The 23,920-nt window shown below is 42.9% G+C and overlaps 1 protein-coding gene across 1 annotated transcript in view; it reads left to right on the forward strand.

Moving 5' to 3' along the window:
• LOC141051467 (uncharacterized) overlaps positions 1–13,422 on the forward strand; it is a 42,255-nt gene extending 28,833 nt beyond the window's left edge. The window contains exons 2-4 of the mRNA XM_073548391.1: positions 11,917–11,987; positions 12,031–12,104; positions 12,461–13,422. Coding sequence (XP_073404492.1) covers positions 11,917–11,987; positions 12,031–12,104; positions 12,461–13,422 — 1,107 coding nt within the window. The remainder of the gene's footprint in view (positions 1–11,916; positions 11,988–12,030; positions 12,105–12,460) is intronic.
• The last annotated feature ends 10,498 nt before the right edge of the window (positions 13,423–23,920 follow it).

Genomic DNA, 23,920 nt, shown 5'->3' on the forward strand with positions numbered 1-23,920 from the left:
TTCTCCTGGTACCCTTGGGAAAATAAAAAAATGGGGACTAAATGATCATGTTTGTGGAAAAAATACGATTTTTTATTTTCACGCCCGGGCGTTATTAACTTCTGTGAAGCACTGGGGGAGTTCAAAGTGCTCACCACACATCTAGATAAGTTCCTTTAGGGGGGGTCTAGTTTCCAAAATGGGGTCACTTGTGGGGGGATTCCACTGTTTAGGTACATCCGGGGCTTTCCAAACGCGACATGATGTCCGATCTCAATTCCAGCCAAAATAGTCAAATGGCGCTGTTTCCCTTCCGAGCTCTGCCATGCGCCCAAATAGTGGTTTACCCCCACATATGGGGTATCAGAGTACTCAGGACAAATTGCACAATAACTTTTAGGGTCCTGTTACCCTTGGGAAAATAAAAATTGGGGGTGAAAAGATCATTTTTGTGGAAAAAATATTATTTTTTAATTGTACAGTGGTACGTTATAAACTTCTGTGAAGCCCTTGTGAGGGTATCAGCGTACTCAGGTCAAATTGCACAATAACTTTTAGGGTCCTGTTTGTTACCCTTGGGAAAGTAAGAATTGAGGGTGAAAAGATCATTTTTGTGGAAAAAATATGATTTTATAATTGTACGGCTGTACGTTATAAACTTCTGTGAAGCTCTTGGGGGTTCAAAGTTCTCACCAAACATCTAGATAAGTTCCTTATGGGGTCTAGTTTCCAAAATGGTGTCATTTGTGGGGGGTTTCCACTGTTTTGGTATATCAGGGGCTTTCCAAACGCGACATGGTGTCCGATCTCAATTCCAGCCAAAAAAGTCAAATGGCGCTGCTTCCCTTCCAAACTCTGCCATGCGCCCAAATAGTGGTTTACCCCCACATATGGGGTATCAGAGTACTCAGGACAAATTGCACAATAACTTTTAGGGTCCTGTTACCCTTGGGAAAATAAAAATTGGGGGTGAAAAGATCATTTTTGTGGAAAAAATATTATTTTTTAATTGTACAGTGGTACGTTATAAACTTCTGTGAAGCCCTTGTGAGCTCAAAGTTCTCACCATATATCTAGATAAGTTCCTTGGGGGGTCTAGTTTCCAAAATGGGGTCACTTGTGGGGGTTTTCCACTGTTTAGGTACATCAGGGGCTCTCCAAACGTGACATGGCGTCCGATCAGAATTCCAGCCAATTTTGCATTGAAAAAGTCAAACGGCGCTCCTTCCCTTCTGAGCTCTGCCATGCGCCCAAACAGTGGTTCCCCCCCACATATCAGTTATCAGCGTACTCAGGACAAATTGCACAATAACTTTTCCAGTCCAATTTCTCCTGTTACCCTTGGTAAAATAAAAAAAATTGAACCTGAATTATTTTTTTTGTGAAAAAAAGTTAAATGTTCATTTTTTTTTAAATATTCAAAAAATTCCTGTGAAGCACCTGAAGGGTTAATAAACTTCTTGAATGTGGTTTTGAGCACCTTGAGGGGTGCAGTTTTTAGAATGGTGTCACTTTTGGGTATTTTCTATCATATAGACACCTCAAAGTGGCGTCAAATGTGATGTGGTCCGTAAAAATAAAATGGTGTTGTAAAAATGAGAAATCTCTGGTCAATTTTTAACCCTTATAACTTCCTAACAAAAAAAATTTTTGTTCCAAAATTGTGCTGATGTAAAGTAAACATGTGGGAAATGTAAATTATTAAGTTTTTTGTGTGCCGTATCTCTGTGATTTTAGGGCATAAAAATTCAAAGTTGCAAAATTGCGAAATTTTCAAAATTTTCACCAAATTTCCATTTTTTTCACAATTAAACGCAAGTTATATGAATGAAATGTTACCACTAACATGAAGTACAATATGTCACGAGAAAACAATGTCAGAATCACCGGGATCCATGGAAGCTCCTGAGTTATTACCTCATAAAAGTACAGTGGTCAGAATTGTAAAAATTGGCCCGGTCAAGAACGTGCAAACCACCCTTGGGGGTGAAGGGGTTTAAAAAAAAATGTATTCCTGCTATTCCATTTGATTGGGCTAAACCTCTATGCCTTTAATGTCTCCTCCACCTCCCCCAATACATTCTACATTATTATTTGTTGTTTTTCTTCATGTAGAATTAACCTACAAGGAAAGAAAGGGTGTATTTTAATTCCGATATTTCTGTCCCATTGATTTGCATTGGTTTCCGGTATCGGAATCGGCGACATCCGATACTTTTTGGGTATCGGTCCGATCCAATCCGATATTTCACGATGGTATCGCTCAACACTACTGACAACACATTGAGCCCCTGCAAGGTGATCCTGTAAATCCAATGAGTTGTTTAAAGGCAGCCAAGAGCCCATAGCATGGTTCCCATTTCAGACCTATATTTAGGGACCCTTGGATTTCATTCTATAGCCCTGGGTTTGGGGTTTTCCATTGGGCGATGGAGACTTCCAAATTCCAAAGTCCACGTAACAGGCTTTCATTATTCTATTGGCAACGTGATATTGTGGCACAAAGGATAATGTGTCAGCAAAGAAAAGTGTAATAACACCAGTAATGGTAGACGTTAATAATAATAATAATAATAATAATAAATGAATTTGGAAAAAAAATGGTAAATTATCACTTACAGGGGATATGGGAAAAGAGTTACAAAAAAACCCTCCAAAAACTAAAATGAATGAGTAAAAAATAATAAACAAAATCCATTAAAAAATACTATAAATGTGAGTATAAAAATGTTATGCTTCGATTTTATAAAAACAAATATAGCGACACATATAAAATATTCCTTTAGCTGCAAAAACACAAACAATAAAGTTAGAGCACTACCTGGTGTGAAATGCGAAAACTATAAAAAATACCGTATATGTAGCTATATAGAAACTAAACATTATTGTATTTGTTAACCAGAAATGGTGATTATAAAACAATTCTTCTTACATTACACAAAACTTCATAGAGATATGATGGAAAAGTAACCCAAGTATGTAAAGGAAATACAACGCCCCTGTTTGTAAATGTACATGGAGCGTCACTCATTTCATCACCATTTATTTTATTTTGTTACTTTTTGTTGATTTTGATCTTTCATCTTCCACTAATCTCCATCATTACTTGACTCCTGTAATTGTGCGTTTCTTGTAGAAGCCTTTGTGATGTTTAATAGGATCTCTCCGGGGTCAGGAGACTTCACCATAAGGAGACAAGCTTCTTTTCTGAGGCCGTTGTTTTCCCTCTTGGGCCCGGGCCGCTCGCACCTCTTACATCTTGATGAAATGTGTTGTTTACTGCTCAGCGACCGAAGATAATTTGCGTCTCATCAGTGCGAGACTAATGTAGAAAATATTGTCATTAGCGGCTGTTATCCTAATGAGTACCGGAGGGGAGACATGGCTCGCATCTCTCGGGGTAGGAGCTCACTTAGAGTTTCCATCCCTTGTGCTCCTGATCATAGATTTGTAAAGTACGACTTGAAATGTAAGATCAGACCCGTCTATCGCTAGAACTGGGAGATAACTTCCAACGTGCTTGGTGCCAGGACTAGGGTTAGGGTTGAGGAGAGGACTAGGGTTAGGACTATGGTTGAGGACAGGGCTAGGGTTAGGACTAGGGTTGGGGAGGGGACTAGGATTAGGACTAGGGTTGGGGAGTGGACTAGGGTTAGGACTAGGGTTGGGGAGAGGACTAGGGTTAGGACTAGGGTTGGGGAGAGGGCTAGGGTTAGGACTAGGGTTGGGGAGGGGACTAGGATTAGGACTAGGGTTGGGGAGTGGACTAGGGTTAGGACTAGGGTTGGGGAGAGGACTAGGGTTAGGACTAGGGTTGGGGAGAGGGCTAGGGTTAGGACTACGGTTGGGAAGAGAGTTAGGGTTAGACTTGGTGCTAGTATTAATCATTGTCCTCTACCCAGAGACATAGGTAGGGATTCTCATACGGGATGAAACGCTTACAATGATGAAGATAGAGCCTAATTCTAATGGAGGACAATGCTGTTACTGTATAACAGTCACTAAGACCGATATTACCACCATACAGTGACCATAGAAAGGTACCAGCACTGTAGACAGTATAAAATATTACTGTACAATTAATGACTCACAGGTGACTTTCCTTCTTTCACTATTCATTTATTTTCCATCTGGCCCAGACCACCATGAAGACTTCTTCCAGCCATGATTTCTATCCACAGTGATTGTAACACAGACACATTTGACTTCACATTTCAAGCACCGCCCTCATCTATTTCTACACAAACTCCCCATACTGTTGATATTTCTGGTTTTGTGACTATTGCTTCCTCTTGTTGTGAAATACCCTAAATTCTGTATTCAAAAAGCATTTGTGTCATCAATAGGCTGTGAATCATCATGGTGTAACAAGGGCGACTGGGCTGTTAGTTGTGGTGAGTTATTTAAAGGCACAGTACATAGACAGAGTCCACTGAGCAAACCGTCAGTGATCTCCCCCAGGCCCTTTTACATAGATAGACGGGACCTACACAGCTTTTCCCCACAGGTTACCTTCTCCTCCTCTGGTCACAGCAGTCCTGGTAATGAAGAGTCAATGTAGCTGTTCTCCAACAGGGAAAAATAACTTTATTTGAACAATGGTGAAGGATGGATGAAAAGACAATTTCAACACTGGCTTCCTGCTCTCTTCCTGACACTTGCTGCGGCCATACCCACAACGTCCACAGTTACAGAGATTCGCAGTAGAACAATCGCTGGCATCTGGGTGCCTGAGACCCCTTCAGCGAAGGCCCCTCCCAAGTCCTGGGGACCTGTGTTGTAAGCCTTCAGTCCATATAGTTCCTTGATCCGGGGCAGCAGATCTCTCCCCTCCGGGAGTCTGGCAATGCCCCTTCTGTAGCACACATCTGCCCTGGTCAATGTACCCACAACATTAACTCTTTCCCTACTCCTAACTATACACATGCAGCAAATACACATAGATGATTTAAAGGGGACCATTACAATACACAGTAAACGGGTGCAACATATGGCGGTACACACATTGCAAACACATAACATTATGTACTGCATAACAGATTTAGCACATACAATCAGAGCATGTTTATATCAAGTGCTCAGGGGGTTACATGAAAGGAGAGGAGAGCATAACTAAGGGGACCTGCCACCCCCTTACAATGGTGCACTACAAGTATCTGTGTGACTGGAGCCTTATACAAGTCTTATCCATGTGCATCTATAATACCAACCCTTCCCCCCATGATGGTCGGGGTGTGACTGAATGCTCATCAGTACTTTGCACCTTTGTTACCTTTGTCTGTTATCATGAGGAATTGTTGCGCACTGCAGTTTATTGATAGTGTGACCAGGCATTGGTAAGTATGGGCATTTTTTGCACGTCCCAAAATGTCATGATGCCCCATGAACAGGGCCGGTTTTAGACAAAGTTGGGACCTGCACAAAAGTTTAAAATGGGGCCACAAATGCTGACATACTGTCCAATCACACAATTGGTTGTATTTACATGCACTGAGTAAAACGAGCGTGATCGACAATATTGAAGTCATTCGGCGCTTGTTTCCCAACTTCATTACAGGCTTAGGAACAATGATGGGCACAGAACAATCACTAATAGATCAACCTGTCCCCATACAGGATCATGTTATCAGCAGCAGGTCTGCAGGTTTCACCGGGCGATGTGCTGCTGAGAACAAGGATTTCTGTTCCAGCATAAACAACTCAATCACACGATCAATCAGCAGCATTTTGCTCTTCTGCGCTCCCGGGATTTATAAATATGGATAGTACATACATACAGCATATGACACACACTGTATGTTACACGCACGCATGCATGTATACACTGAGCACATACACACATATACAGAGCACATACATACATATATATGTACACACACACACATAGCAAACATATTTGAATACACAGAGCACATACACACACATTTGTCTTAACATATACAGTTGTGCTCAAAAGTTTACATACCCCAGCAGAATTTTTGTTTTCTTTTCCTTTTTTCAGAGAATATGAATGATAACATCAAAACTTTTTCTCCACTCATGGTTAGTGTTTGGGTGAAGCCATTTATTGCCAAACTAATGTGTTTTATCTTTTTAAATCATAATGACAACCCAAAACATCCAAATGACCCTGATCAAAAGTTTACATACCCTGGTGATTTTGGTCTGATAACATGCACAGAAGTTGACACAAATGGATTTGAATGGCTACTAAAGGTAACATTTTCACCTGTGACCTGTTTGCTTGTAATCAGTGTGTGTGTATAAAAGCTGAGTGAGTTTCTGGGATCCAGACAGACTCTTGCATCTTTCATCCAGCTACTGTCATTTCTGGCTTGTGAGTCATGGGGAAAGCAAAAGAATTTTCAACGGATCTGTGGGAAAAGGTAGTTGAACTGTATAAAACAGGAAAGGGATACAAAAAGATATCGAAAGAATTGACAATGCCAGTCAGCAGCGTTCTAACTGTGATTAACAAATGGAAAATCAGGGGCTCTGTAAAAACAAAACCATGGTCAGGGAGACCAACAAAAATTTTGCGCACAACTGTCAGGAAAATTATTCGGGATGCAAAGAAAACCCACAAATAACATCAGCTGAAATACTGGACTCTGAAAACTAGCAGTGTGGCTGTTCCAAAATGCACAATAAGGAGGCACTTGAAGAAAAATGAACTGCATGGTCAAGTTGCCAGAAGAAAGCCATTACTGCGCAAATGCCACAAAGTATCTTGCCTACAATACACAAAACAACACAGAGACAAGCCTCAAAATTTCTGTAGCAAGGTAATTTGGAGCAATGAGACCAAAATTTTACTTTTTGGCCACAACCATAAATGTTACATTTGGAGAGAAGTCAACAAGGCCTATGATGAAAAGAACACCATTCCTACTGTGAAGCATGAAAGTGGATTGGTACTTTTGGCAGTGTGGACAGGGGCCAAGTCCTGCTGGAGAATGACATTTCCTTCTCCAAAAAGCTTGCCGGCAGAGGGAAGCATGAAGTGCTCTAAAATGTCCTGGTAGACGGCTGCACTGACTTTGGTCTTGATAAAACACAGTGGACCTACACCAGCAGATGACATGGCTCCCCAAACCATCACTGATTGTGGAAACTTCACACTAGACCTTGGAAATCAAAGAATCCAACTGTTTCCAAGATGCCTGCCTATGCCTCCCTTGTTTCCTAGCTCCAGTGCTCTCCAGAGGTTCTCTAGCACTTCCCTCCAGCTGTGTCTCCTTTGACTTGGAATTCTCCAAAAGGTTATTTGGTGTGTAAAGTAGAAATGCCTCCATGCTCGCACCTCCCACCTTCCCTATTGTGTCACCCCAATTCTCACCCTCCTCTGCCAGCTCATGCTCCCTCTGTCACTGCCTAATAGCAACTGAACCAATAGGTTTGGTTGTTGATGATGTGATCATCAGGACATAACCATGGAAATCCCCAAAATATTTATTTGATCCCTTCCAAACATCTCTGCATATACTGTATAAAGCCCATGAAGGCCATCAAAATTCATAGTATGATGTCCTCCACAGCCCCCTATACAGTAGGATTTCCATCACAGACCCCCGTACAATATGATGTCCTCCATAGCCCCCTCTACAGTATGATGCACATCATAGCCCCCCATATATTATGATTTCTATCACAGTCCCCATACCGTATATGTTCTCTAACCCCCATACAGTATAATGTCACCCACAGTCTCCATACAGTATAATGTCACCCACAGTCCCCATACACTATGTCACCCACAGTCCCCATACAGTATAATGTCACCCACAGTCCCCATACAGTATAATGTCACCCACAGTCTCCATACAGTATAATGTCACCCACAGTCCCCATACAGTATAATGTCACCCACAGTCCCCATACAGTATAATGTCACCCACAGTCTTTATACAGTATAATGTCACCCACAGTCTCCATACAGTATAATGTCACCCACAGTCCCCATACAGTATAATGTCACCCACAGTCTCCATACAGTATAATGTCACCCACAGTCCCCATACAGTATAATGTCACCCACAGTCTCCATACAGTATAAAGTCACCCACAGTCTCCATACAGTATAATATCACCCACAGTCTTCATACAGTATAATGTCACCCACAGTCTCCATATGGTATAATGTCACCCACAGTCCCCATACGGTATAATGTCACCCACAGTCCCCATACGGTATAATGTCACCCACAGACTCCATACGGTATAATGTCACCCACAGTCCCCATACAGTATAATGTCACCCACAGTCTCCATACAGTATAAAGTCACCCACAGTCTCCATACAGTATAAAGTCACCCACAGTCTTCATACATTATAATGTCACCCACAGTCTCCATACAGTATAATGTCACCCACAGTCCCCATACAGTATAATGTCACCCACAGTCCCCATACAGTATAATGTCACCCACAGTCTCCATACAGTATAAAGTCACCCACAGTCTCCATACAGTATAAAGTCACCCACAGTCTCCATACAGTATAATGTCACCCACAGTCTTCATACGGTATAATGTCACCCACAGTCTCCATACGGTATAATGTCACCCACAGTCCCCATACGGTATAATGTCACCCACAGTCCCCAAACGGTATAATGTCACCCACAGTCTCCATACGGTATAATGTCACCCACAGTCCCCATACAGTATAATGTCACCCACAGTCTCCATACAGTATAATGTCACCCACAGTCCCCATACAGTATAATGTCACCCACAGTCTTCATACAGTATAATGTCACCCACAGTCTCCATACAGTATAATGTCACCCACAGTCTTCATACAGTATAATGTCACCCACAGTCCCCATACAGTATAATGTCACCCACAGTCCCCATACAGTATAATGTCACCCACAGTCCCCATACAGTATAATGTCACCCACAGTCTCCATACAGTATAAAGTCACCCACAGTCTCCATACAGTATAAAGTCACCCACAGTCTCCATACGGTATAATGTCACCCACAGTCTTCATACGGTATAATGTCACCCACAGTCTCCATACGGTATAATGTCACCCACAGTCCCCATACGGTATAATGTCACCCACAGTCCCCAAACGGTATAATGTCACCCACAGTCTCCATACGGTATAATGTCACCCACAGTCCCCATACAGTATAATGTCACCCACAGTCTCCATACAGTATAATGTCACCCACAGTCCCCATACAGTATAATGTCACCCACAGTCTTCATACAGTATAATGTCACCCACAGTCTCCATACAGTATAATGTCACCCACAGTCTTCATACAGTATAATGTCACCCACAGTCCCCATACAGTATAATGTCACCCACAGTCTTCATACAGTATAATGTCACCCACAGTCCCCATACAGTATAATGTCACCCACAGTCTTCATACAGTATAATGTCACCCACAGTCCCCATACAGTATAATGTCACCCACAGTCCCCATACAGTATAATGTCACCCACAGTCTCCATACAGTATAATGTCCTCTCTAAGCCCCACACAGTATAATATCCACAGTCTATAAAGTATGATGTCATCCATACATCATTTAGAATAATGTCCTCCTTAGGCCTCCATACAGTTTGATCACCTTCATAGCGCCCCATACAGTATGATGTCCTCTCTAAGCCCCATACAGTTTAATATCCATAACAGTCTATAAAGTATGATGTCATCCATATATCTTTTAGAATAATGTCTTCCATAGGCCTCCATACAAATGATCACCTTCATAGCCCCTCATACAGTATGATATACCCCACATCCTACTCCCAGGCCCGATAATTTAAGAAAAATAAAAAAAACTTACACTCCCTTAATTCCTGTGCCCCAACCACCACAGCCTCTGTCTCCTTCTCTATCTTGTCTCACAGTGAGATGGATCAACTAGGAGTGACGGCACTGCGGCACCCAAGTTTCCCCTGTATGGAGCTGGAATCCAGCAGGCCATAGGCCAGAAGAAGCAAATGAAGGCGCAGAGAGTGGGTGGCTCTCTGCTCCGCCATAGCTGTTAACAGAATAAATACTGGAGCAAAATCCTGAGCTTTGGCAACTACTGATTGAGGGAATTCGAATGAACTGAAAAGTAGATCCAGCAGGTCAGATGTAGAAGAAGTATTTTATTGTGAAAAAGTTACTGAAAGGTGAATTTTTTCTTAAAAAGGCAAGAAAAGGGTAATCAGCGGACCGGCGTCTCCGTCAGGTATGGCCCTGACTGTATATTAACAGCTGTCATGGAGATACCGCATGGTGTAAATAATATTGTAATTGTGGGAAAAACTTACATATTAAGTTTTATTTCTTTAATTAATTTTTCCTAATATATATATATTTTTTTTAATTTAAATTGCAATAAAGAATACAGTGAACCAAGAATTGTCCTTATTCTTTACTTCTTCTCATTCATTCTGCTTTGCGACCCCTGGGGAAATAAATGCTAAATGCAAAGAATGTCAGTTGTGGCCATTTGAAAATCCTACAGCAGAATGTTATCATCTCCTGATTATCTTGTGGTCGGTCCTACAGGGAGCAGACAGGTATAAATAGTGGAGTGTGTGACACACACAAGAGAGAACCCGGGATACACAGAGCTGTTACCTGCACAGGTGAGACCTCAGGACCGGTGGGTGACAGACAGAGATCCATAATAACTATACAGTGCTTATAATGACTGATGTGATACAATGGACTCGCTGTCCAATCAGCCTTACACATGGCTTCAGGATCTATTCACAATGTATCTTCCATCTCCTCTTTTCTGGTTTGTGCAAAAACAACTAAACTAACTAGTGACTTACAAGTAAAAATGCCTCAAGAGTCATCCAAAGGGAGCATGGAGTGATAGTATCCACCTTCGATTGCTGCTCCATTGAAATGATGGAATGGGGGGTGACCTTCCATAATTGGGGGGATACAACCTGCACTTTATTATTTAAACAGAACCTGTCACGTCATTTCAAACATCTAAACAGCATTGCTTTGTTAGTGATTAATTTTTTTTTCATGAAAAACGGTGCAGTAATGTCCAAAAAGCACTTTATACAGTTATATGGTACCTGCTCGTTTAGTAATAGGGGTGTGCTTAGTTTTCTGCTCAGTCACAGGTGTCGCCATCCACTCACTTTAATTGATTTCCTTGGTTGCGCCAATGTCATTGGAATCCTGTGCTTGTCTGGTGCTTGGAGACATTACAATTCTAACAACCCTATGGGGACAGTTTAGATGCTTGAAGTGACGTGACAGGTTCCCTTTAACAGCCTTCAGCTGAATCTCAAGAAATGACAACTTGATGGATAAACAATCTGTAGAAGATTGATATTACCCAAGCCTAGATAGGTCCAACTGGGTCTTCTTCACCATTATCTTTATAGTATCAAGCCATCGGTTTGCTGGATTTCCTCTTTGCCTTGTTCTATCTGACCATGAAGTCTTTCTCCAGTGATTGCTCTCTTTGTATGATGTGTCCAAAGTACGTAAGTCCTAGCTTGTGATCCTTGATTCGAGTTACATGTTTGGTTTGATTTGTTCCAAAATTGTTTAGTTTGTTCTTCTTGCCACCCATGGTATTGATAACATCCTTCTCCAGCACCACATTTCGAAGGCCTCGATTCTTCTTCTGTCTTGTTTCTTTATCGTCCAGATTTCGCATCCGTATGTTACTAAATAAAATACCAGACTATGTATGAGTCGTGTCTTCATCACCAGTGAAATGTTCCTCGATTTGAAGACCTTGTCTAGTGACATCATTGTTGACTTGCCCACAGCAATTCTCCTATTGACTCCTACTCCGCTGTCGACGCTGCACTATAGGGTCTAAAATAAAGGGCATTTGAGAGATTGCGCCCAAAAATAGAGCAAGTCCCAAACAATGGCGCACATGAGACTCCTCTACGCAGGGGGAGATAAATGACCGCCTACTTGTGTTTGCTCACAGGTCAGGCCACCTGCTGGTGCTGACCATTTCCTGCAGAGACGTGGACAAGAAAAATGTTTAATTGGGCAGAAGTTGGTGATTGTATCACTCGTTTCTATGAATTTGTCTTTCCAGGCTTCTGGAGAAGTCCATATTCTTAAAGTCATTTATATCTTCTGGAAAGATAGAGAATTATGATAAAACCCAATGTAGTTCCCGCCACTGGTCCATGATGCCAGACAGCACAATAGAACTTGGAAGTTTCACAACTTTCTGATCTATAGTTGGAGAGATGGTTGGCTTCACCAGTCCCCACCAGTAGAGCTCTGCATTTTCACAACTTTCATAACCATTGCAGGAGAAAAGGTTGGCTTCAACATCAGGACAGGTTTCCTTCTTCCCTTTTCCTTAAAGATTACCATAATAAAGATTTAAACCATCTAAGTTGTATGAGGAATGTGTCTCACCTGAGCTGGTCCTTCTTTGGCCATCAGAATCCCAGAGCAACATTCAGTGTGGACATGGTTTATTATACTTCCCTGATAACTGTTTCTTTCTCTTTTAGCCTACATTCGGGGCTGCTCCGTGATGGTAAATTCTAGTATTTCTGCTCTGGCATCGAAAATTGCGTTGCTTAACTCTAACATCCTCTACTTGTCATTAATAACTTTGTTGCTGGTGTCCTTTATCCTGTTCCTTTGCTTCATGGTCATCATGCTGAGCGTGTATTTCACCACCTTCCACATGCACGAGGAGCCCCGTTATATCCTTTTTGCCCACATGTTGATCAGTGACACCATCTACACAAGCATAGGACTCCTTCTCTTCTTCAGCATGGTATATCTAGTTTACTTCCCTGTGCCAATTTGCTATATAGCAGTGACCATAACTTCTTTGTCCTTTAAAATTGCCCCATACAATCTGGCAGTAATGTCCTTGGAACGTTATGTGGCCATCTGTTTCCCATTACGACACACAGAATGGTGCACCCGCCAGAAGACGATTCTGACTATTGTGGCCCTTTGGCTAATTGGGATAATGCCCAACGTGGCCGATTTCATGATTTTGTGCCTCTCCGTAGAGAATGACTACTTCTCTCTTTACTGTCTCTGCACAAAATCTGAATTTATGAAGAATGAAGCTCAGAGTATCCTGAGGTCTGTTATCCAAGGCTTGAGTTTTTCTTTGGTGGGGTTGATCATCATCTTCACCTACGTCAAGATCATGTTGGTCGCTAAGAAAATAGACTCCAGAAAATCCATGGCTTCGAAGGCTGGTAAAACGGTCATGCTCCACGCAGTTCAGCTCTTGCTTTCTTTAACATCCTTCTCCTATAACCTGACCGAAACGTACCTGAGACAATTCTTCTCTTTGTTACCATTGATCAATTTTTTCTTCTTCATGTGTCTTCCGAGGTTCATCAGCCCCTTAATCTACGGCTTCCGGGATGAAACGTTCCTCAAATACATCAAGCGAATTGCGCTTTGTAAACATCTAAGAACTTTTATAAATTTAGGGACATCATGAACTCTCTTGTATCCTCCTTTGTTTCAATAAAAAAAAAATAATTTCGTTTTCAAAAATTACAGATTAAAATGTTTCAGTAATCAATTTATATCTAAATGTAATGATAAGGAAATTTACCAAGGTTTTGTCAAGATCTGTGGGGAAAGACTGGTTAATTATTCAGCCAAGGGGACTGTAGTGGAGCAGTTTCTGCAAGAAAGAACTTTTTTAAATTTAATACGTCACCTTTTCCTTAGATTTAATGACCAATTTGATCCATTGCAGGAGATATAGAATTTTTACATTGGATTAATGAAGAGACTCCAATAAATCATAACACTAGAGATTACTATGTGCAGACACTGAACAAGCGAGGATCAATCAAAGGAATCGAAGTTTGAAACCAGTAAAACAAATGCAGGTTTTTGTTTACATATCAGTAAATGCTGGTTATGTGTAACAACATGTGAATCTCAAATCAAGGGACAATTGTACATCCCACCGTATGTCTCCAACACAAACACAACCGTTAAAGGGGGCAAGCAATGAAATATTGGTCAATTAGAGAGTATCGTTGTATCCCACTGGGCCATTTAGTAAAGCGACAAGTACTAGAAATGATGAGTCAATAAATTAGACTGGAATTGAATTCTACTCAAATTTTTAAAAATTGTGGAATTTTTTTAGTACCGTATATACTCGAGTATAAGCCGACCCGAGTATAAGCCGACACCCCTAATTTTGCCACAAAAACTGGGAAAACTTATTGACTCGACCATAAGCCTAGGGTGGAAAATGCAGCAGCTACTGGTGAATTTAAAAAATAAAAATAGATACCAATAAAAGTAAAATTAATTGAGACATCAATAGGTTAAATGTTTTTGAATATCCATATTGAATCAGGAGCCCCACATAATGTTCCATACAGTTTATGATAGCCCCATAAGATGCTCCATACAAAATACACCCCATATAATGCTGCACAAAGGTTAATAATAGCCTCATAAGATGCTCCATAGAATAATATGCCCCATATGCTGCTCCATAAAGGTTATGGCCCCATAAGATGCTCCATAGATTATGCCCCCATATGCTGCCCCCATAAGATGCTCCATAGATTATGCCCCATATGCTGCCCCATAAGATGCTCCATAGATTATGCCCCCATATGCTGCCCCCATAAGAAGCTCCATAGATTATGCCCCCATAAGATGCTCCATAGATTATTCCTCCATATGCTGCCCCCATAAGATGCTCCATAGATTATTCCCCCATATGCTGCCCCCATAAGATGCTCCATAGATTATTCCCCCATATGCTGCCCCCATAAGATGCTCCATAGAATATTCCCCCATATGCTGCCTCATAAGATGCTCCATAGATTATGCCCCCATATGCTGCCCCCATAAGATGCTCCATAGATTATTCCCCCATATGCTGCCCCCTTAAGATGCTCCCTAGATTATGCCCCCATATGCTGCCCCCATAAGATGCTCCATGGATTATGCCCCCATAAGATGCTCCATAGATTATTCCCCCATATGCTGCCCCCATAAGATGCTCCATAGATTATTCCCCCATATGCTGCCCCCATAAGATGCTCCATAGATTATGCCCCCCATAAGATGCTCCATAGATTATTCCTCCATATGTTGCCCCCATAAGATGCTCCATGGATTATGCCCCCATAAGATGCTCCATAGATTATTCCCCCATATGCTGCCCCCATAAGATGCTCCATAGATTATTCCCCCATATGCTGCCCCCATAAGATGCTCCATAGATTATGCCCCTATATGCTGCCCCCATAAGATGCTCCATAGATTATTCCCCCATATGCTGCCCCATAAGATGCTCCATAGATTATGCCCCCATATGCTGCCCCCATAAGATGCTCCATAGATTATGCCCCCATAAGATGCTCCATAGATTATTCCTCCATATGCTGCCCCCATAAGATGCTCCATAGATTATGCCCCTATATGCTGCCCCCATAAGATGCTCCATAGATTATGGCCCCATGTGCTGTTGCTGCTGCTGCATTTAAAAATAAAAAAATGACATACTCACCTCTCCGTCGCTGGGGGCCTGGCGCCGGTGTCACTGCTGGCACCTGAGATACTCACCTGTCCTGCGTCCATGGCTGCCTGCTGCTGTCTGGCACATCATCTGTCAGTGATGTTCAGACTGCAGGGGGCGCAACGCGCACTAACCACATCACCGCGCCCTCTGCTGTCTGAACATCATTGACAGATGACGTGCCAGACAGCAGCAAGAAGCCATGGACGCAGGACAGGTGAGTATTGCTATACTTACCCGTCCTGGGGCTGTCTCTTCAGCCCCCAGCTTCTCCGCGATCTCCCTTCCTGCCTTCAGCGGTCACGTGGTACCGCTCATTAAAACTCATGAATATGCACATATTCATGAGTTTAATGAGCGGTACCATGTGACTGCTGAAGGAAGGGAGATCGCGGAGAACCTGGGGGCTAAAAGAGACAGCGCCGGGACGGGTAAGTATGACCTGACACCCCCACCCACCCTCCCCCTCTGACCCCCTGGTGTATATAACTCGAATATAAGCCAAGAGGGGGACTTTCAGCCCAAAAATCTCAGCTTATATTCGAGTATATACGGTAATTTGCTTCCATGTGGATTCAACAATGTGGTGGCTGCCGGCTACCATTTTTCTAAACTGTACAGGGCTATCAAAAGTTAAAAAAAAAAGAATCCTTATACTCACTTCATCACTCACCTCTCCAGACCCTCCACTCCTTACCGTCACCTGTCTGGTCAAAGTTGCCTATTCTGATCCCTGACGCTCACGGGAGTTCCACGAGTGGTGGGAAATCAGAAGATATGACAAGAACCGGACGAGTGGCGGTAACGAGTGGAGGGACAGGAGAGATGAGCAGCGAGGTGAGGGTAAGGATTTTTTTAATACATATTCCAGACCCCTGAGCATAATAAGGGACACTAACCCCTTCACCCCCGAGCCTGTTTTCACTTTCCTGACCAGGCCAAATTTTACAATTCTGACCACTGTCACTTTATCAGGTAATAATTTTGGAATGCTGCAATGGATCCCAGTGATCCTAAGAATGTTTTTTCATGACACATTGTAATTTATGTTAGTAGGAAATTTAGGTCAAATTTTTTAGTGTTTATTTCTGAAAACATCAGAATTTTGGTGAATATTAAAATTTTGCAATTTTCAAATTTTAATTTTTATATCCTTAATCTAGTTAGTCATCCTGTACAAAATAATTTATAAATAACATTTCTCATATGTCTACTTTTAGATCAGCACAATTTTTTTAAACATAATTTTAGTTGTTAGGAAGTTAGAAGGGTTAAAAGTTGATCAACAATTTCATACTTTTCCAACAAAATTTACAAAACTAATTTTTATAGGGACCACATCACATTTGAAGTGATTTTGAGGGGCCTATCTGACAGAAAAAAAACTAAAAAGTGACACCCTTTAAGAACCACACCCTTCAAAGTGCTTGAAACAATGTTCAAAAAGTTTATTAGCCCTTTAGGTGCTTCACAGGAATTAATGCAATGTGGAAGGAAAAAAAATAACATTATATTCTTTTCCAACAGAAATATTCATTTATCCTCAATTTTTCATTTTTACAAGGGTAGCGAAGAAATTGAACCACACAATTTGTTGTGAAATTTCTCCTGAGTACGCCGATACCACATATGTGGTGGACAACTACTGCACGGCACAGCTCGAAAGGGAAGAAGCACTATTTGACTTTTGGAGGGCAACATTTTCTGGAATAGATATTGCCATGTCGTGTTTACAGAGCCCCTGATGTGCCTAAGCAGTGGAACCCCCCCGCATTTTGGGAACTACACCCCTCAAGGAACTTATCTAGCGGAGTGGTGAGCAACTTGAACCTACAAATGCTTCACAGAATTTTATAATGTTGAGCCGCAAAAATGAAAAAATATTTTTTTTTCCCACAAAAATGTTACTTCAGCCATATATTTTTCATTTTCACCAGGGCATACAATCTATTGCGCAATTTCTCCTGAGTACACCAATACCCAATATATGGCTGAAAACTACTTTTGAGGCACAGTGCAAAGCTCAGAAGTGAAAGAGCACCATATTGTAGTCCAGATTTTGCTGGAATGGTTTAAGGATGGCATGTCACATTGTCAGAGCCCCTGAGGTGCCAGAACAGCAGAACTTCACTTTGCAAACTACACCTCTCAATTAATTCATCTAGGGGTTCAGTGATCATATTGGCACCACAGGCAGGGCAGGGACGAGGGGTAGGCACCTTCACAGGGTGCTACCTCCTGCCTACCCAAGGGGGCTCATTTCAGAAAAAAAAACCCTGAAATTGCTTATTCCCTGCTTCTGCCCATCACCTTCCTCCAGCCGCAGTCATTCAGCACAGTCACGGCTAGGAGGCAGTCACACAGGGTAGCAGTGTCAGTCACTGACACCGCACACCCCTCTCTCCGCTTGCGCCCCGTCCATTGCTCATTCCTCACACTCAATTGTATTTGCATCTGGAGACGGCGTTGTTTTGAACAGGGAGCCGCAATTACATGAGTGTTAGCTTTTTCTTATATTTTTTTCATTTTTTTCCTAATGAATGGAAGCTATTATACCTAGGACCTAGTAACATAGTAACATAGTTATTAAGGTTGAAGGGAGACTTTAAGTCCATCTAGTTCAACCCATATCCTATCCTAACTTGCCCTAACATGTTGATCCAGAGGAAGGCAAAAAAACCCCATGTGGCAAACAGTAAGCTTCACATTGGGGAAAAAAATTCCTTCCCGACTCCACATACGGCAATCAGACTAGCTCCCTGGATCAACGCAATATTAAGGACACTAGTGTATATACCCTGTAATATTATACTTTTCAAGAAAGGCATCCAGTCCCTTCTTAAATTTTAGTAGGGAATCACTCATTACAACATCATTTGACAGAGAGTTCCATAGTCTCACTGCTCTAACAGTAAAGAATCCGCGTCTGTTATTATGCTTAAACCTTCTTTCCTCCAGACGTAGAGGATGCCCCCTTGTCCCCGTCACAGGTCTAAGAGTAAAAAGATCATTAGAAAGCTCTTGGTATTGTCCCCGCATATATTTATACATTGTAATAAGATCACCCCTAAGCCTTCGAATCTCCAAACTAAATAACCCCAAATGTAATAACCTGTCTTGGTATTGCAGACCCCCTAGTTCCCTAATAACCTTGGTCGCTCTTCCCTGCACCCGCTCCAGTTCAGCTATGTCTTTCTTATACACCGGAGACCAGAACTGTACACAGTATTCTAAGTGTGGTCGCACTAGTGACTTATATAGAGGTAAAATTATGTTCTCCTCCTGAGCATCTATGCCTCTTTTAATGCATCCCATTATTTTATTTGCCTTTGCAGCAGCTGCCTGACACTGGCCGCTAAATGTGAGTTTGTCGTCCACCCATACACCCAGGTCTGTTTCAGTGACTGTTTTGCCCAGTGTTTTACAATTAAGCACATAATTATACATCTTGTTCGTTCTACCCAAGTGCATGACCTTATATTTATCCCCATTAAAGCTCATTTGCAATTTATCAGCCCAAGCTTCTAGTTTACATAAATCCTCCTGTAATATAAAATTGTCCTCCTCTGTATTGATTACCCTGCAGAGTTTAGTGTCATCTGCAAATATTGAAATTCTACTCTCTATGCCCCCTACAAGGTCATTAATAAATATGTTAAAAAGAAGCGAGCCCAACACTGACCCCTGTGGTACCCCACTGCTAACCGTGACCCAGTCTGAGTGTGCTCCATTAATAACCACCCATTAATAACCACCACCCTCGAGCGCCAGGTAGGCAGCACACGGTTCGACGATCCCTGTCTTTGTGACAGATTGCCCTATCTGTTCCCCTAATAATTGAGTCTCCCACTACCAGCACCTGTCTGGCCTGCCCTGCTCTCCTATTTCCCCCCTTACTGGAGCAGACACTCCTCCGGCTTTCAGAGGACATGCCTTGCTGCAGCAGTGCTACTCCTGCACTAACACTCCCCTCATCTGCCAACTTAGCAAACTTATTGGGGTGTGCCAGATCAGGACTAGCCTCCCTGGTGCTCTTCCCTCTACCCCGCCTTCTAACTGTCACCCAGCTAGCTGTTTCATTGTCCTGCAGCTCCAACCTAGCATCCCCCCCTCATCTATCCCATTGAGCGTCTGCTCAGTGAGCAGAAGACTCCTTTCCATATTGTCTATGGATCTCAGTGTTGCCAGCTGCACATTTAGATCCAGTATCTGGGCTTCCAAATGCACAACGTGCTCACATCTCGCACAGCAGTATGCACCCTCGACCGGCTGTTCAAGGATTTCATACATGCGGCAAGACGTGCACTGGATGGCATTGGCAATAGTGGAGCACATCCTAATGGGGATTGCACCAGACAATAAGATAAGCAAAAATAAATTAAAAAAAAAAAAAAAAAAGTATTAATATAATATAACAGCAATTCAGTAAGACCTCCCTTGGAAACTCCCTGAATCCAAAGTCACAGAATCTCAAGTCACACACTTACCACAGTTCGCACTTACGCTCTGGTCACACTCAGCTCGTTCACACTCGATCAGGTAGAAGATTTAAAAGAGTTTTTTTTTTGTTTTTTTTCCCCCTTTCACCAGCACACCACCTTGCTGCTCAATGCACTTCCAAAAGGGACATTCCAAGAGGAGCTGGGTATGGAGACATAAGAGGGTCTGTGGGGACATCACACGAGAGGCTGGATAAAAGGACATAAGGTGGGTGGGCACTACTACTAGTGCTGATATTAGGGGGCACTTCCTGGTTAGAGGAAGTTCCGTGTTAGCTAGTGAAATGTATAGTGGAGATCAAGATTAGATGGAAGGGCAGCATGGCTGCTAGGGGTAACATGGGCCAAATGTTCAAGGCAGTGGGAGGCCACAATGGAGATCCCAGATGGACATTCCAACAGTGTATGGAGCCTAGGGCTCAGACTAGTACCATGGAGCGGGCCTGGTCTTCCGACATCACGAAGTCGGTGGACATGGAGTTACATGGGGGACAGGTGGCCGGTTATAGGTTCACTGCCGGAGTGGACAAAGAATCCCTGAGGCTGATGGATTCAACGGGCTTGTGGGTAGCTCATAATGAATGGGTGGCAGAACAGAAGATGAGTAGTACTATGGTAGGGGGCCGGATAGGGGGGAGGTCCACTGCTTACTGTTATGAATGAGTCACCGTAGGAGGCAAAAACAGAAATACTAGCTAAGTCCAGAAAACCAGAGAAGTTGGCAGCTATCGGATTGCAGACCCCTGAACCTATCCACAACAACTAGCAGTAGCCGTGGGGGGTTCCTACGGTGCCCTAGACCCCTCGATCACAGCCGGAGAACTAAATAGCCTAAAGACAGAAAGGGAAATCTAAACTGCCCCAGAGCAGACCCCAAAGCAATAGGCAGCCCCCAACATATAATGACAGTGAAGCAAGATGAAAAAACACTCACACAGATAGAAAGATAGGCTGAGCAAATGATGGGGCCCAAGCTAACTAAATAGAACAGGATAGAAAAGCTGCTGTCTGCAATCCGCCAAAACCCTATCAAAACAAGAGCCAACAGACTGATGGGGAAAAAAGCCCTGAAGACGCTAGGCTTCAAAAAGACTATATCAGTACTCAGGTATTTTCTGAAGACAGAGCAAAAAGGAATTCAGCTCACCCCAGCAGGGAATGGCAGAAATCCAGAAAAACAAGGCAAAACAAAACCAAAACACAAATGCAAAAAGCAGAGCAGAAAACTTAGCTTTTGAGGAGCAGGAATCAGACTGGTCTCCTAGAATCCCTCAGAGAAGTCAGGAGCAAGGCAGAAGGGCGTCGGCAACCTTATATCCAGTCAGCAATTCCCGTCACCCAGTCATCATCATCCAGCTCAGGTGCTTGGTAATCAGCCTCACTACCTTCCTTCACCAGAAGAGGGAGTTCATCAGACCTCAATGGTGAAGGGGAAAATGAACTCACAACAGTACCTCCCCCTTGAGGAGGGGTCATCGAACCCTCATCTATGCCACCAGGGCGATCAGGGTGAGCCCGATGAAAGGCACGCACCAATCTTTTGGCATGAATATCAGAGGCAGAGACCCAGGAATTATCCTCCTGACCATAACCCTTCCACTTAACCAATTACTGGAGTCTCCGTCTAGCCAGACGGGAATCCAGTATCTTCTCTACCTCATATTCCATGTTACCTTCAACCAATACAGGGTCAGGAGGTGCCACCCCAGGAACTACTGGTTCAACAAACTTCTTCAACAAGGAATTCTGAAACACATTATGGATTTTAAATCTGACAGGAAGAGCCAAATGAAAAGTGACCGGATTAATAATCTCCAAAATCTTGTAAGGTCCAATAAATCTAGGCTTAAACTTAGGAGAAGCCACCTTCATAGCGATATTTTTTGATGATAACCAAACCATATCACCAACCTTAAACTGGGGACCAATGGTCCTATGTCGGTTGGAAAACCGCTGAACCTTTTCCTGGGAGAGAGATAACTTATCCACCACTTGGTCCCAGATCTGGTGCATTCTCTCCATCACAGTGTCAACACCTGGGCAGGCAGAAGGCTCCACCTGCCCTGAAGAAAATCGAGGATGAAACCCAAAGTTACAAAAAAAAGGTGACATCAAAGTGGCAGAACTAGCTCTATTATTTAAAGCAAATTCGGCCAAGGGCAAAAATGAAACCCAATCATCCTGATCAGCGGAAATAAAACATCTCAAATACGACTCCAAGGTCTGGATGGTTCTCTCCGTCTGCCCATTGGTCTGAGGGTGAAAAGCAGAGGAGAAGGTCAACTGAATTCCCAGCTTGGAACAGAAAGTCCTCCAAAATCTAGACACAAACTGAACTCCTCTGTCAGATACAATGTTCTCAGGAATCCCGTGCAAGCGAACCACCTGTTGCAAAAACAGGGGCACCAACTCAGAGGAAGATGGCAACTTAGGGAGTGGTACAAGATGAACCATCTTAGAGAACCAATCACAAATCACCCAAATAACAGTCATTCTCTGAGAGACAGGCATATCAGAGATGAAATCCATTGAAATATGGGTCCATGGCCTCCTGGGGACCGGCAAAGGCATCAAAAACCCACTAGAGCGAGAACAAGGTTTAGACCAGGAGCAAGTCCCACAGGACTGCGCAAAATTCCTGACATCACGAGACAAGGCGGGCCACCAAAAAGACCGACTCACCAGATCTCTAGTACCAAAAATACCTGGATGACCAGCCAATGCAGAGCAATGAACTTCAGACATCACTCTCTTCTTCCACTGGTCAGGAACATACAACTTTCCACTGGGACAACGCTCAGGTTTGTCCTCCTGGAACTCTTCCAGAGCACGTCTCAAATCGGGCGAGATGGCAGAAAGAACTACCCCTTCGCCTAAGATGGTAGCAGGCTTGGTCACCACAGGAGAATCAGCAAAGAAGCTCCTAGAGAGAGCGTCAGCCTTGACATACTTAGTGCCAGGAAGAAAAGAGACCACAAAATCAAAAAGTGTAAAAAACAAGGCCCACCTAGCCTGTCTAGGGTTCAAGCGTTTGGCCGACTCCAGGTAAATCAAATTCTTGTGGTTAGTGAGGACCACGACTTGATGTTTAGCTCCCTCCAACCAATATCTCCACTCCTCAAACGCCCATTTCATGGCTAACAGTTCCCGATTCCCCACATCATAGTTACGTTCAGATGGAGAGAACTTTCGGGAAAAGAAAGCACAGGGATTCATTTTAGATGTTACAGGATCCTTTTGGGACAAAACAGCTCCTGCACCAATCTCAGAAGCGTCCACCTCTACCTGGAACGGGAGTGAGACATCAGGTTGCCGCAAAACCGGGGCAGAAGTGAATCTTCGCTTCAGCTCCTGAAAGGAAGAAACAGCCTCCGGAGACCAATTCAACACATCAGCACCCTTCTTAGTCAGATCAGTCAATGGCTTGGCAATACTAGAAAATTTTGCTATAAATTTCAGATAAAAATTAGCAAAACCCAAAAACTTCTGGAGGGCCTTCAAAGAAGTGGGCTGAACCCAATCATAAATGGCCTGTACCTTGGCCAGGTCCATTTCAGTAGTTGACGGAGACAAAATAAATCCCAAAAATGAAATCCTCTGTACCCCAAAAAGGCATTTAGATCCTTTGACATACAGGGAATTCTCCCTCAAGATCCAGAACACAGTCCAGCATGTTCCACATGAGAATCCCAATCCTTGGAGAAGATCAAAATATCATCCAGATAGATAATCAAAAATTTATCCACAAAGTCTCGGAAAATGTCGTTCATGAAGCACTGGAAGACAGAAGGGGCATTAGTGAGCCCAAAAGGCATCACCAGGTACTCAAAATGTCCCTCCGGAGTATTAAACGCCGTCTTCCATTCATCCCCATGCTTAATGCGGATAAGATTATACGCCCCCCCTGAGGTCAAGCTTGGTAAACCAGCAAGTACCTTTAA

This window comes from Dendrobates tinctorius, unplaced genomic scaffold, assembly GCF_039654945.1.
Source record: "Dendrobates tinctorius isolate UK_male_01 unplaced genomic scaffold, ASM3965494v1 ptg000157l, whole genome shotgun sequence".
NCBI classification, from domain to species: Eukaryota; Metazoa; Chordata; class Amphibia; order Anura; family Dendrobatidae; genus Dendrobates; species Dendrobates tinctorius.